This window comes from Myxine glutinosa, chromosome 6 (assembly GCF_964187855.1).
Source record: "Myxine glutinosa chromosome 6, kmMyxGlut1.1, whole genome shotgun sequence".
In the NCBI taxonomy this organism is placed as follows: domain Eukaryota; kingdom Metazoa; phylum Chordata; class Myxini; order Myxiniformes; family Myxinidae; genus Myxine; species Myxine glutinosa.
The window spans coordinates 16,509,260-16,522,175 of NC_136266.1; the positions used below are offsets into that span (position 1 = coordinate 16,509,260).

Genomic DNA, 12,916 nt, shown 5'->3' on the forward strand with positions numbered 1-12,916 from the left:
TTTCAGGTCAATTGAATGAAAATTGATGATTTTATGTGACACTGACCTTTGACCTTTTGACAAAATTATTAATTTACCTTCTCCGTATTATCACAATATAGCTTTGGTGAAAATTTGATGACAACAGCTCAAATGGTAGAAAAAAAAAAAAGTTATGGCCCGGACAGGCAGACCCTACTCAGCCCACACACATAGTCCGTTGGCTGAGTTGGGTTTACATGCACCCCCCCCCCCCCCAACAACTTAACTTCCCGGGTATGTCCATGTACCCCCCACCCTAGGGGTTAGGAAAAACCATGTTAACAGAAAAAAAAAACTCATTCCCAAGGTACCTCCCACGCATATTTTGATGTTACCCCCCTGTGTCGGTGATTTCCGAAAATTATGGGTAGGCGAAATTCAAATGGCCATAACTTTTTACCTAGTCATCCTATGGTTGCATATGACCCCTCAGAATGTTTGTCCTGGGACACCCTTTACAATGATATGTGTTATATGCAAATGAGGTCACCAGAGGTCAAACTATGACGTAATTTGGGGGTTGCCCAAAATCCATGACCTTGAAAGTTAAAAATGACCTGAGGTAGGCAAGAAATTGGTAAAGGAATGTTTTATTATGCCTTTTTGATAGTACATATATCAAGACAGTTTATGGAAAAAACAGCTTCGAAAAATTCCAAGTATTGACTGGTTGGCGGTCGTTTGAATTTAGAGGACTAATTCGAAAAATGACCAAAATTTGTTCTTTCAACCTCCAAAGCATCAATACTTGGTTTTGATGACAAAGATTTGCTAAATGGGTTCAAAGGTGGTATCATAACATAATATTCCAAAACTGGCTATAATCTGACATTCAAGGTCAGATTATCAAGGTCAAAGGTCAACTGGGTGCATAATTTTCTTTCAAGGAAAGTCATTTGCCAGTTCGCAATAATCACAAAACCAACCAAAAAAATTATTAGTTATTTAAGAAATTATGTCACCATTCAGATCCAAGTTACACCATTCCCCGAGTGAATTATATGCCCCAAATAAAAGCTAACCTGTAAGATGTGACATTGATTGTGGTTCAACCAACTTCACTTCAGTTTAATGACAGAACTTAATCATCGTCACTCTCACTTCCGCTCTCTTCACTTGAAGATGACATTTCATCGCCTTGGTCATTGTTATCATCTCCATCCTCCTCCTCATCATCACTGTTCTCACTCTCCAGTTTCTGTTCAAGGATATCCACCAGTTTGGTTGGCAAAATGTCATGATCTGTCCATTTTGGCTGCAGGGTCCCACTTTCATCTACCCATCCATGTCCATGAATTGGATTCGGCATATCAGGATTTGGGATGTGAGATCGCCTCCATATGGCAACTTGATAATTCGCACGTTCGGCATGCTGTTGCAGACAGCTTTTGCATGGGGGCAAGGAACCCATGTCGAACGACTTCTTGGGATCCAGGGTGCCTCCAGTGGCACACTTAGCCTGTAGTAGAAGGTACCTCAGTTCATTTACAGTTTTGACGTTTGGTTTCCCATACAGTGCACAAGTGAATTCCTCCAGCATGTGCTGGACGTCATTGTCCACTTCCCAACTTTCACCAACTCGACAGAATGCCTCCTGGAAATTGATACTCTTTTGGAGAAGTTTTATCGCTTTGATTTTCCCTTTCCCCTTGAAAGCACTCGTGCTGTCGCAGCCACTGAAAGCATGAATGCCAAGTAATGCTGATCGTAAAACAGGTGAAATGGATTCTGCGATTTTGTTCATGTCCAAGCAACGTTTCGAATTGCCTTTCCCTGTTTCGAACAGTATTCTGATCCCCTCTAATCGACTAACATGGAACAACAAGATGAAGAAGATATCGCTGTCTGGACTGCGAACCCGCACACATTTGTACCCGACTTCCTTAGCGTACAGACAGTACAGAATGATCCGCGAGTCTGTTTCTTCCTGAGTTGACTTGAGACCAACAAGCTCCTCTACTGAAGTGGTTTCCCCATCAGATGTTAGACGGTATGCCCTCCCTTCTACAACAATGGTAACACTCCGATCCTTTAGTGAGCTTGTGAATTCACCACCACTCCAAGTGGACAATAGGATTCTGATCAGTTGTTCTTTGTTTTCATCATTGGTTAGGAAAACTCCCCAGTCTTTTGGTCTTCTTGTTTTTTCACCGCTTACGATGAGCTTATCTCCACAACCCCGCCTCCGTCGTTCTGCTGACTTGACTGAATCTGGCCTGTACATGTCTGTGCTGAAGAAAACATCATGCTTTGTTGTTAGAGACTTGAAAACCTTCTGAGCTATTTCCCCAAAAGTGTTTGGTATTTCCCTCATGTAATAGAAACAAGCATTTCCGTCCTCGATAACCAGACTGTCTTTGATATCAGGAGGTGCAGATGAACAGTCCTCGTCCAAATCCTTTACAAGATAGGCAAGTCCCTTAGACTTATCTGTCTTTGCCATATATCTATGTGCTCCTGCTAGACTCAATGGCACTTGTGTTACAGGATAGGTCAGTTGCTCCCGCAGGTCGAGTTTTGCTCCAGGAAGCTTTTGGGACTGAACTAGCAGTTGAAATGCAATGCTTCCCTGCTGCTTATACTCAACGGTTTTATTTGTGGAGGATTTGACTAGCACAGCCTTGTTCATATCTTCCATTGTTTTCAACTTTAGTCTTTTGATCGGCTCGAAGAAATTCTCATGTGTCTTCAGCCGTTCCTCTATAAAGTTTTTCTTCCGGTCTGCTCCTGCGGATTCTGCGCGCAGAATGTCCCGTTCAACGTCAGAGCTGGCGGGTGCACCAGAAGAAAGGCAGTATAACTTGTCTGCATCCGGAAGTTCGAAGGGGTTATTGAAACTTTTCACAGCTTCTACAGTCCGTTTCACCTGCTTTTCACTGCGCTGCACTTCAGCATGACGTACATCCTTGTGTTTCTTCCCCGTCTCTGCATCTGGTGCCATGTCAGCCATGCTGTAGGTCGCTTGCAAGTACTCAGCCCTTTCTTTTGAAGTCCGTGCCCATCTCTGGTAAGCCCCATAATTAGTCGAGATGCCAGATATCCCTGCTCCACTTCCACCCCCTCCCCTGGATTTCGCGTTTTTCATGAATGTCTCTTCAATAGTCTTGTCGACTGCACATCTATTCCCTGGTATGAATGATCGAGCTACACTTATTGCCCCCCGTTTCAACAAGTCCGTTGCTCCAGGATGAGACCTCTCGATATTTGCGATGAAAAGAGCAAAGAATGTCAAGTACCTAGCGTAGTTCTGACCATCGAAACTAAAGAAAAGATCAGGCATCAAGCCAAGATATTCACCATAGAGAACGAAGTCATTTGTCTTCACTGCCTCAAGTAATGCCAGGGCCAACCACACACGATCTATGTAGGACATCCATAGCTTAGCAGTTTTGCCAAGTTCACCTTGCCTTACACCATCACGAAACTTGAGGTAGTCTTCTATGTAAGATCTGAGGACTGTATCCTGCAAAACTGCTGCTTCAGTTTTGCTCCCCACTGACTGAATCAGTTCCATGATCAGATGCTTTGATTCCTGTGGACTTCCGTCAAAGGGCAATTTCTCGCCTCGGCCATCAAGGAAACGTACAAGCAGTAGGCGTTCCAACGACTCCACCAACACCTTGTGACAGTGAATAGACCGTCCGTAGTTCTTACCAGATATCACACCACTGATCGATCCTGGTGAAGACAGACCAGCTTCTAGTAGAATGTCGGACAATCCTGTACCTTTCATCATCTTGCCAATCATCTTTAGGTAAGCGCAGACCAGATGGAACGTCCCAATCATTACTATGTGGTTTTCATAGTATGTTGGGCTGTTCCAGATCAATGGATAGGCTTTCATACACACACCTAAGTCAAAAGTTGTTATCACATAGTTCTGGCCAACCTCCTTGCTTCCCTCTTCCGAGTATCGCAGACACTCCTTCACGGCTCTGTTATCAGTTATAGGGTGAGGAATCACCGGATAATATTCAACTGTACTCAGGTTGTATGGAGTCTCCCCAGTAAGCGAAATGTACCCACCCCATCCAGGTATATGCTGCTGAACTGTTCCTGCATGCAGCCGGATAAGGAGCCAGAGTAGGTTTTTAACCATTGCGTTCTGATAGGCCTCCTTGCCACCATCTACATCTGAATCGACGACCTCGTAGCCAGGGCTTCGTCTCCGGCCTAGGTAACAATCACCTAACTCGACATCCATTGGTTCCGTCAATGTACGTTGTCCTGTCCTCTGGATCAAAGGTATTGGAGGCTTAACCCCGCCTGGGGATTCTCCTGGTGCAGTCACCAGCTCTTGTAACATGATCCCATGAGACCTATGAATGGACCCTGCACCAGAAATGTCATTTATGAATTCATCATAGTTGTCAAAATCTGAGTGGGACGTAGAAGGACAGGACGGATTGCGTATGATTGACACAGGTAGTAATGAAGATGTTGTCTGTACAGCTACAGCTATTGCAGTTTCAACTTCTAGCAAGAATGAATAGTTTTCTGAATGTCCAAGTTTGTTCATCAATTTTATGAGTTCTGCGCTGCGGAATAGATGGTGCAGGGTCATTCCAAGCAGAACATGCTTTGGAAGTTTCCACCGACCATGGGTAACAGCCCTGCATACATCTTGCCCCAATGAATTAGCTAGTCGGTTTACCCTAACAGACTCAACATCTTCATTCCCTGAAAGAAGACACTTCAGAAAGTTCTCTAGAGTTTTTGGCAATATGTCTTGGGTTGGAAGGGACTGAACAGTGGGTGGCCAAGCCATTTGTTCTGTAGCTTCAAATTTGTCAAGAATATCGTTTCACAAATTTCTAGCCGTTTCTCTGGACCTATCAACAGAACGAAGTGTGTATGTTGCTTTGACAGCAGTGCCTACATCACACTTGAGATTATACACCAGGTATCACTGATGGGACAGAAACCTAATGTGTCTTTGTACAGGTCACATTTCTCTAATTTGTTTTCAGATTTTCCCCCCTGTAACTTGGATTTGAATGGGGAGTTTTAGCTAGTTCAGATACATATATGTTTCTCAAGTCGGACAACCTGAGCACATCTTTCTCCTTTACAACCTTTTCATTTATCAGTTCACATATTCTATTGAATGATTGTTCATGTGCTTTCTCAAGTGAAGCTTGTTGCTCAATGTGTCCAGGAGTGCTACTTCTCCACTTCTCAGGTCTCTGCATGTACTGACATCGACAACTCCGATGGTACATGGTCTCGCATGCAAAAAGGTCAAAACCGGATATGCGCAGAAGAAGTTTCGAGTCTTGTTTCTTTTCGGCCTCCCGAATAACTGCTTCACCACCTCCGCGTTCAAATTTTGTAGTTGGTTCAGTTGTCCAAGCGCCACGTACTTTTATAGCCTTTTTCCCAACCTTGTTACAGAAGACACAGTCTGGTTGAAATAAGGCATCATCTTTTTCGGTAGATGATCTTCGTGACTCCCGTCTTTTCCCCAAGTCAAGAGATTCGTTTGGCTGTGGAATTAACCGGTTCAAGTTAGACGTGAAGCGTTGGTAACAGTCCCTGTGATACCCGTGGTAAATGGAGTAGGTTGATGGAATCTGCCTGCAGACATCTTCCATTCGATTCGGGGATTCGAAAGGTTGAAATAACCGTTTTTCACTGATTTGCAAAAGTCTTTTTAACCTGGCATCTGGATCTTTCGAATTCTTGAGAAATATAAAGTCTTGGCACTTGGAGTCTTTCATGTGAATGATACAAACGTTTTCTATCGATTCTCTGGGTGCCTGACCATCTTCAGCTTTACCCTTTCTTTGCCGAGCCTACATTTCCGAGTCTGCATGGTCTTTCTAGTCTTCAGACTTCCTCTTCCTCACAGGGCGCTCCATGCTGCCTGAAAGAAATAGGTACATTGCAGTTTGCCTTCATGCATTGTTTGGGCCATTTGGGCCATCCTCTAAATTCAAACGACCGCCAACCAGTCAATACTTGGAATTTTTCGAAGCTGTTTTTTCCATAAACTGTCTTGATATATGTACTATCAAAAAGGCATAATAAAACATTCCTTTACCAATTTCTTGCCTACCTCAGGTCATTTTTAACTTTCAAAGTAATGGATTTTGGGCAACCCCCAAATTACGTCATAGTTTGACCTCTGGTGACCTCATTTGCATATAACACATCATTGTATACGTGCCTTCGTATACGTGCCATCATTGTACACATATCACGTGCCTTCGACACGGTCTGGCACCCCGCTCTGCTCACCAAACTCTCCTCCTTTGGTATCCATGGAAATCTCCACGCATGGCTGGCGGACTTCCTCTCTAGTCGTCGTCAACGTGTGGCCCTGAATGGGTTTCTCTCATCTCCTCTTCCTGTTCAGGCTGGATGGAGTTCCCCAAGGCAGTGTTCTGGGCCCCGTGCTTTTTCTGGTCTTCATCAATGATCTCTCTGACTCTCTCGAAAATCCTCTCTATCTCTTTGCTGATGACTCCACTCTCTGCCGCTCCATTCCTCTTCCCTCAGATCGGCAGTCTGCTGCCTCCTCACTCTCTGAAGACCTGGACAAAATCACAGACTGGTCAAACAAGTGGAACATGTCTTTCAATCCTGACAAATCTCACACTCTTACTATGTCTCTCCAAAAAGATCGACTGGACAACCCTCCCATCTACTTTCTCAACAATCCTCTCCAAGAAGTTCTGTCGCTCAAGATTTTGGGTCTCACTATCTGCCATGATCTTTCTTGGGAAAACCACATTTCCAAGCTGGCCTCCAAAGCCAGTCGCCGACTGGGCATCCTCCGTCGTGCGAAGTCCTTCCTCGGCACACCTGAGCTCCTCACCACATACAAGGCTTTCATCCGCAGTTCAATGGAATACTGTTCTCCCCTCTGGGCTGGTGCTCCTGCCTGACACCTAGCTCGGCTTCACGCTGTTGAAACCAAAGCTTTCAGAATTATTGGAATCTCCCGCGATGAAGCTATCTCTGAGGGCCTTTCACTCACTCACCGCAGGCAGGTAGGTGGTCTTTCTGTCTTCTACCGACTCCTCTCCGGCCTTGCACCCCCAGCTCTCTCTGTGCTCTGTCCCCCAAATATTCCTACAGGTCGCACAAGATCTGCCAGCAACCCTCTGATGGTTAAACTGCCGAAATCTCGGCTCTCTGCTCACCTTCACTCTTTCATTCCTCTTTTCTCCCGCCTCTGGAACAAACTCCCTCACTCCCTTCAATCCCACTCCTCCCTCCAGGTCTTTAAAACAGCTGTTCACCACCATCTCTTATCTTCCCCCATCCAAAACCTTGATCTTTTCTACCCCCGCTAATTCACCCCAGATCCACCTTGTTTGAAATTCCAACTTCTTTCCTGGAAGTCCTGGCAGTGTCCATATGTTTTATACCTCTCCCACCGCCCCCTTCCCATGCCCCGCCCCCAAAGCCCTCGCCCTCTCTCAGATCTCTCGATGTCTCCATGTCTCTCGGTCCCTGCTCTCAAATGTTGTGTTTGTGTCCTTCCCCCTCTCTCCCCATCTTGTCTACCGCTCCCGATGTTATATGTTTTATGTGTCGGTTTGTCTTTCTGTGTGATTAATGTTCGCTCTTTCACGAGCTTCGATCTTGTATACAAAAAAAAAAAAAAAAAAAAAAAAAAAAAATTGTAAAGAGTGTCCCAGGACAAACATTTTGAGGGGTCATATGCAACCATAGGATGACTAGGTATAAAGTTATGGCCATTTGAATTTCGCCTACCCCAAATTTTCGGAAATCACCGACACAGGGGGGTAACATCAAAATATGCGTGGGAGGTACCTTGGGAATGAGTTTTTTTTCTGTTACCATGGTTTTTCCTAACCCCTAGGGTGGGGGGTACATGGACATACCCGGGAAGTTAAGTTGTGGGGGGGTGCACGTAAACCCTACTCAGCCCACGGACTAACAGAAGTGATTGCAAAACCCCGTGTCCTGCTATCTGGATTCGGATCTGAACCAAAATCGAATCGGCTTGTTCTTGTCACCTAACCAACTCATCCACATAGTTTTGTCATAATTCGTCCACAACTTTTTGAAATATCATGCTAAATATCGTTTTTATATGATGAAGAATCACTAAAAATTTTAATAATTCTCGTATCCGAATCCGTATTTGGATCTTCACCAAAATTGAATCATCTCGCTCTTGTCACACACCCAACATGTCCACCAAATTTCGTCTGGATCTGTCCACAAGTTTTTGAGATATCCTGCTCACAGACAGACAGAAGTGAAAACACAACCTTTGTTCATCTTCAGTTGTGGAGATAACGAATGTGATGTCATTAGATACCGATACAAACGGAAATCGAAATATCATGACAATGTACAGTTCTCGACTTAAACTCGAAACACGTGAACCTTCATTATTCTTAACCCGAGTGGTATGTATGCTAAAACAATGCTCTCGATTGATATAGTGTGTTACATCAACACTTCACATTTGGTGGTTGAACACATTTGGTGGTTGAAATGTCGAACCTGAGCCTTGCCTGCCAGGTGGATGTACTAATTGGTGGTGATTTCAGGTTTGAATTTGGGGCAGGAATGTTTTTTCACTGCAATAAACACAGGAAGGGAGTTCCTGTTTTGGTTAGTCCATTTCATGTACACAGCAATCTAGGCCACAGGCCTAGATATACCTTTGATATACCCAAAATCATATGAAGAGCTGATGTACCCGTAAAGTTGCCTCGGGTAGAGAAGCGGTGTTGATCGATGGAGGTAGGCTGGTACGTGGTGGGTGTGCGGCTTTCCAGTGCGAATCGAGGAACTCTGCCAGGTGTTCGCAAGCCTCCTCCAGCTGGTTTTCATCCAGGATCACATCAAACATGTGCTGCATGTAAAATGAACCAAATGGATTCAATGGTAAATGCTTTCTCTGTCTAAAAATGACAACAGCACAACAAATGTTTTCTTTTTACCAAAATAGTATTTTCATGAGAATTGCATTAAAAAACCACCAGACATCATCAATCAATTACACATTCGGAATACAGGGATGATGAGGACAGGTGAAAAGAACATTTGGCCAATCAATGACCTCCTTTGTGAAACATATTACATACTAGCCGAAAGCACCCGGCGTTGCCCGGGTTCTTTTTGAATGCATTTACTACCATAATTCAGCTTTTACTCGCGGCCGTAGAAGATTGATGAATATAATTCAGCTCAGCTTTTAATTGCGAAATGGGTGTCGACCGGCCTGGACACCTAGCCTATAACCTTCCCGGGGCCCGTCCCGACATTTTTGGTTCTTTTTGAATGAATTTACTGCCATAATTCAGCTTTTACTCACGGCCGTAGAAGATTGACTACTATAATTCATCTCAGCTTTTAATTGCGAAATGGGCCCAGCCCGGCCGAGGTGGGCCTCGACCGACCTCGCCAATAACCTTCCCGGGGCCGGTCCCGACATTCTTGGTTCTTTTTTAATGAATTTACTGCCATAATTCAGCTTTTACTCGCGGCCGTAGAAGATTGACTACTATAATTCAGCTCAGCTTTCAATTGTGAAATGGGCCCAGCCCGGCCAACGTACCGGCCTCGCCAACGAGACTATAACCTTCCCGGGGCCTGTCCCGACATTTTTAGTTCTTTTTGAATGAATTTACTGCCATAATTCAGCTTTTACTCGCGGCCGTAGAAGATTGACTACTATAATTCATCTCAGCTTTTAATTGCGAAATGGGCCCAGCCCGGCCGAGGTGGGCCTCGACCGACCTCTCCACCTAGCCTGTAACCTTCCCGGGGCCCGTCCCGACACTTTTGGTTCTTTTTTAATGAATTTACTGCCATAATTCAGCTTTTACTCGCGGCCGTAGAAGATTGACTACTATAATTCAGCTCAGCTTTTAATTGTGAAATGGGCCCAGCCCGGCGGAGGTGGGCCTCAACCGGCCTTGCCAACTAGCCTATAACCTTCCCGGGGCCTGTCCCGACATTTTTAGTTCTTTTTGAATGAATTCACTGCCATAATTCAGCTTTTACTCGCGGCCGTGGAAGATTGCCTACTATAATTCAGCTCAGCTTTTAATTGAGAAATGGGCCCAGCCCGGCGGAGGTGGGCCTCAACCGGCCTTGCCAACTAGCCTATAACCTTCCCGGGGCCTGTCCCGACATTTTTAGTTCTTTTTGAATGAATTCACTGCCATAATTCAGCTTTTACTCGCGGCCGTGGAAGATTGCCTACTATAATTCAGCTCAGCTTTTAATTGAGAAATGGGCCTCGACAATAACCTTCCCGGGACCCATCCCGACATTTTTAGTTCTTTTTGAATGAATTTACTACCATAATTCAGCTTTTACTCGTGGCCGTAGAAGATTGACTACTATAATTCAGCTCAGCTTTTAATTGCGAAATGGGCCCAGCCCGGCTGAGGTGGGCCTCGACCGACCTCGCCACCGAGCATGTAACCTTCCCGGCGCCCATCCCGACATTTTTTGTTTCAGAGGTTTCCTCCTATCTTTCACCATTCATGAGATTAGCACTTGCAGACAAACAAACAAACAAAGAAACAAACAAACAAAAACTTTCTTTATATATATATAGAAGATAGAAGATAATACAGGTCATCTCAAAAAAGGCATGGTAAACATGTGGAAGTGCACAAGCATATGTACACACTCACGCACACATATACACCCACACCCACACACACACACACACACACACACACACACACACACACACACACACACACACAGACACACACACACACATATATATATATGTATATATATACACACACACACACACACACACACACACATATATATACACACACACACACACACACACACACACACACACACACACACACACACACATACAACACTGGTTAGTGAATTCATGATTCCGCATACAGATGTACTTTAACCTGAAGGATGGAATTAACAGAAATTTGAAACATTAACTCCTGAAATGTCAGCTTCTTGCTTCCCACATCAGTTAGCAAACCTCGAACAACATTCTGTTAATTCCATCCATTGTTCTACTTGTTCACAGAGGGAGATTGCCGCTGGCCTTCACCAGCAAGACTCGATATTCATTCCACTTTTAAAAAATCGTTCATTCTCAGATCTACTGTAATCTATATAACCAGACGAGGCTCTACATTATTATATGCTCAGTCTTGTTTACATTTATCCAAGGCTCACAGTGGAGATTTCACATAATCACATGCAAGACAAAGATATTGATAGACACAAGCATACTTTAATAATAATTACAAGGACAATAGTAGACAATGGACATATAAATATGGTATGGGAAGCAAGATGTTGGCAGCAGCCATTTTGAGCAGGCCTCTGTTTCCATGAAGATGGGCTAATGATAGAGGCACATCGCTTCCCTCTGCGGGAAACAATCCCCTATTGGTGTTTGATTCATAAAAGTAAATGTTGAATTTGTCGGTCGACACAGACCAACACTAACTTTCGAGAAGAAGCTACCCAGCTAACACAACACCGTTGGGCCAACGTTGGCCCAACGGTGTTGTGTTAGCTGGGTAGCACTCCATTGAATCTTGAACCTGCTGTAACCAACAAGGCCCCATGATGTCGAACTTCAAGAATCTCACTATAAGGAGCTGTGCCGCAGAATTGTAAGGTATTTTACTCTGATGAAGGACTAGCAGTGGAAATGTCGCCCTTGCCACGGTGGTTAACATACCCCTATCGGTTTTCAGTTTATAAAAGCAATTGCTTGGCTATGTGGAGTCTCCCACCCTTGATAGCAACCTTCAGCTCAGATGGAACTCCCACTATTGCTTTTTAGCACCATCTGCGGGTTTTTTGAAAACCAATCACTCATTCATGGCGCTATGTCTCATTACCCTCATGCATGCTTAAAACAAAACTAAACAATGTCTCCCTATTCAAATTTATTTCATTAATATACCCTGGTGTTGGTGTTGGGCTAGCCTGGTGTTGAACCCTGGTGTTGGGCTAGCCTGGTGTTGAACCCTGGTGTTGGGCTAGTGGCTAGGGTGCCGGCTTAGGATCCTAGGATCCTGGGTTCGAATCCCGGTCGATCGCTGAATTAACGCCAGGGGGGTTGACTCAGCCTGTCATACCTCTGAGGTCGGCAAATTGAGTACCTGTTCACTGGTAATTCCCTGCTTGTCGTTAAAGGCGGCAAAAAGGGTTGGCGTCAGGAAGGGCATCCGGCCGTAAAACATTGCTTCAAAAAGGGGACCGAAAAACAACAACAACCACGGTTCCCGAAAAAGGCCAACCCCCGCTTTGCGGGGAAAAATGGCCTCTAAAGGTGGTTATTTTTTTATATATAATATACAAGGGTTTCTCATAAGTAATTCCTGTTGGACTATAGATTTATATAAAATAGTGGGGTATGCTAACACATTGTGTAAGCAATAACAAACCTTCCTTCGTATGTCAGTACATAATAAATAAAAGCTTTGTGATTATAGGCATCACCGACCTACAGCTAGATACTAATTTGGGTTTATTTATTTATTTATTTTATGGACGTGTTTACAGTTTTTACGTACATTTTCATTTACGTTTTTATTTCACAGCTTACAGTTATATAAATTACAACTTTCAAATGTTAGGTATTGATTGAGGTTTTTTTTTTTTTTTTAACAGACGCGTTTACGGTTATTTACGTAGATTTTCATTTACGGACACTTTTTCTTTTTTTCATTTATGGACATTATTGTTACGTTTATTTCACAGCTTACAATTATACAAAATTACAATTTTCAAATGTTAGATATTGATTGAGGTTTTTTTTTTTTAACAGACGAATTTACGGTTTGTTTATTTAGATTTTCATTTACAGACACTTTTTCTTTTTTTCAATTATGGCATTATTGTCATGTTTATTTCACAGCTTACAATTATACAAAATTACAATTTTCAA

General features: G+C 43.7%; 1 protein-coding gene across 2 annotated transcripts in view; it reads right to left on the reverse strand.

Moving 5' to 3' along the window:
* LOC137429609 (voltage-dependent L-type calcium channel subunit beta-3) overlaps positions 1-12,916 on the reverse strand; it is a 324,798-nt gene that overhangs the window by 39,955 nt on the left and 271,927 nt on the right. For both annotated transcript variants that reach the window (XM_068119656.2, XM_078779633.1), the window contains exon 12: positions 8,708-8,863. In XM_068119656.2, coding sequence (XP_067975757.2) covers positions 8,708-8,863 — 156 coding nt within the window. The remainder of the gene's footprint in view (positions 1-8,707; positions 8,864-12,916) is intronic.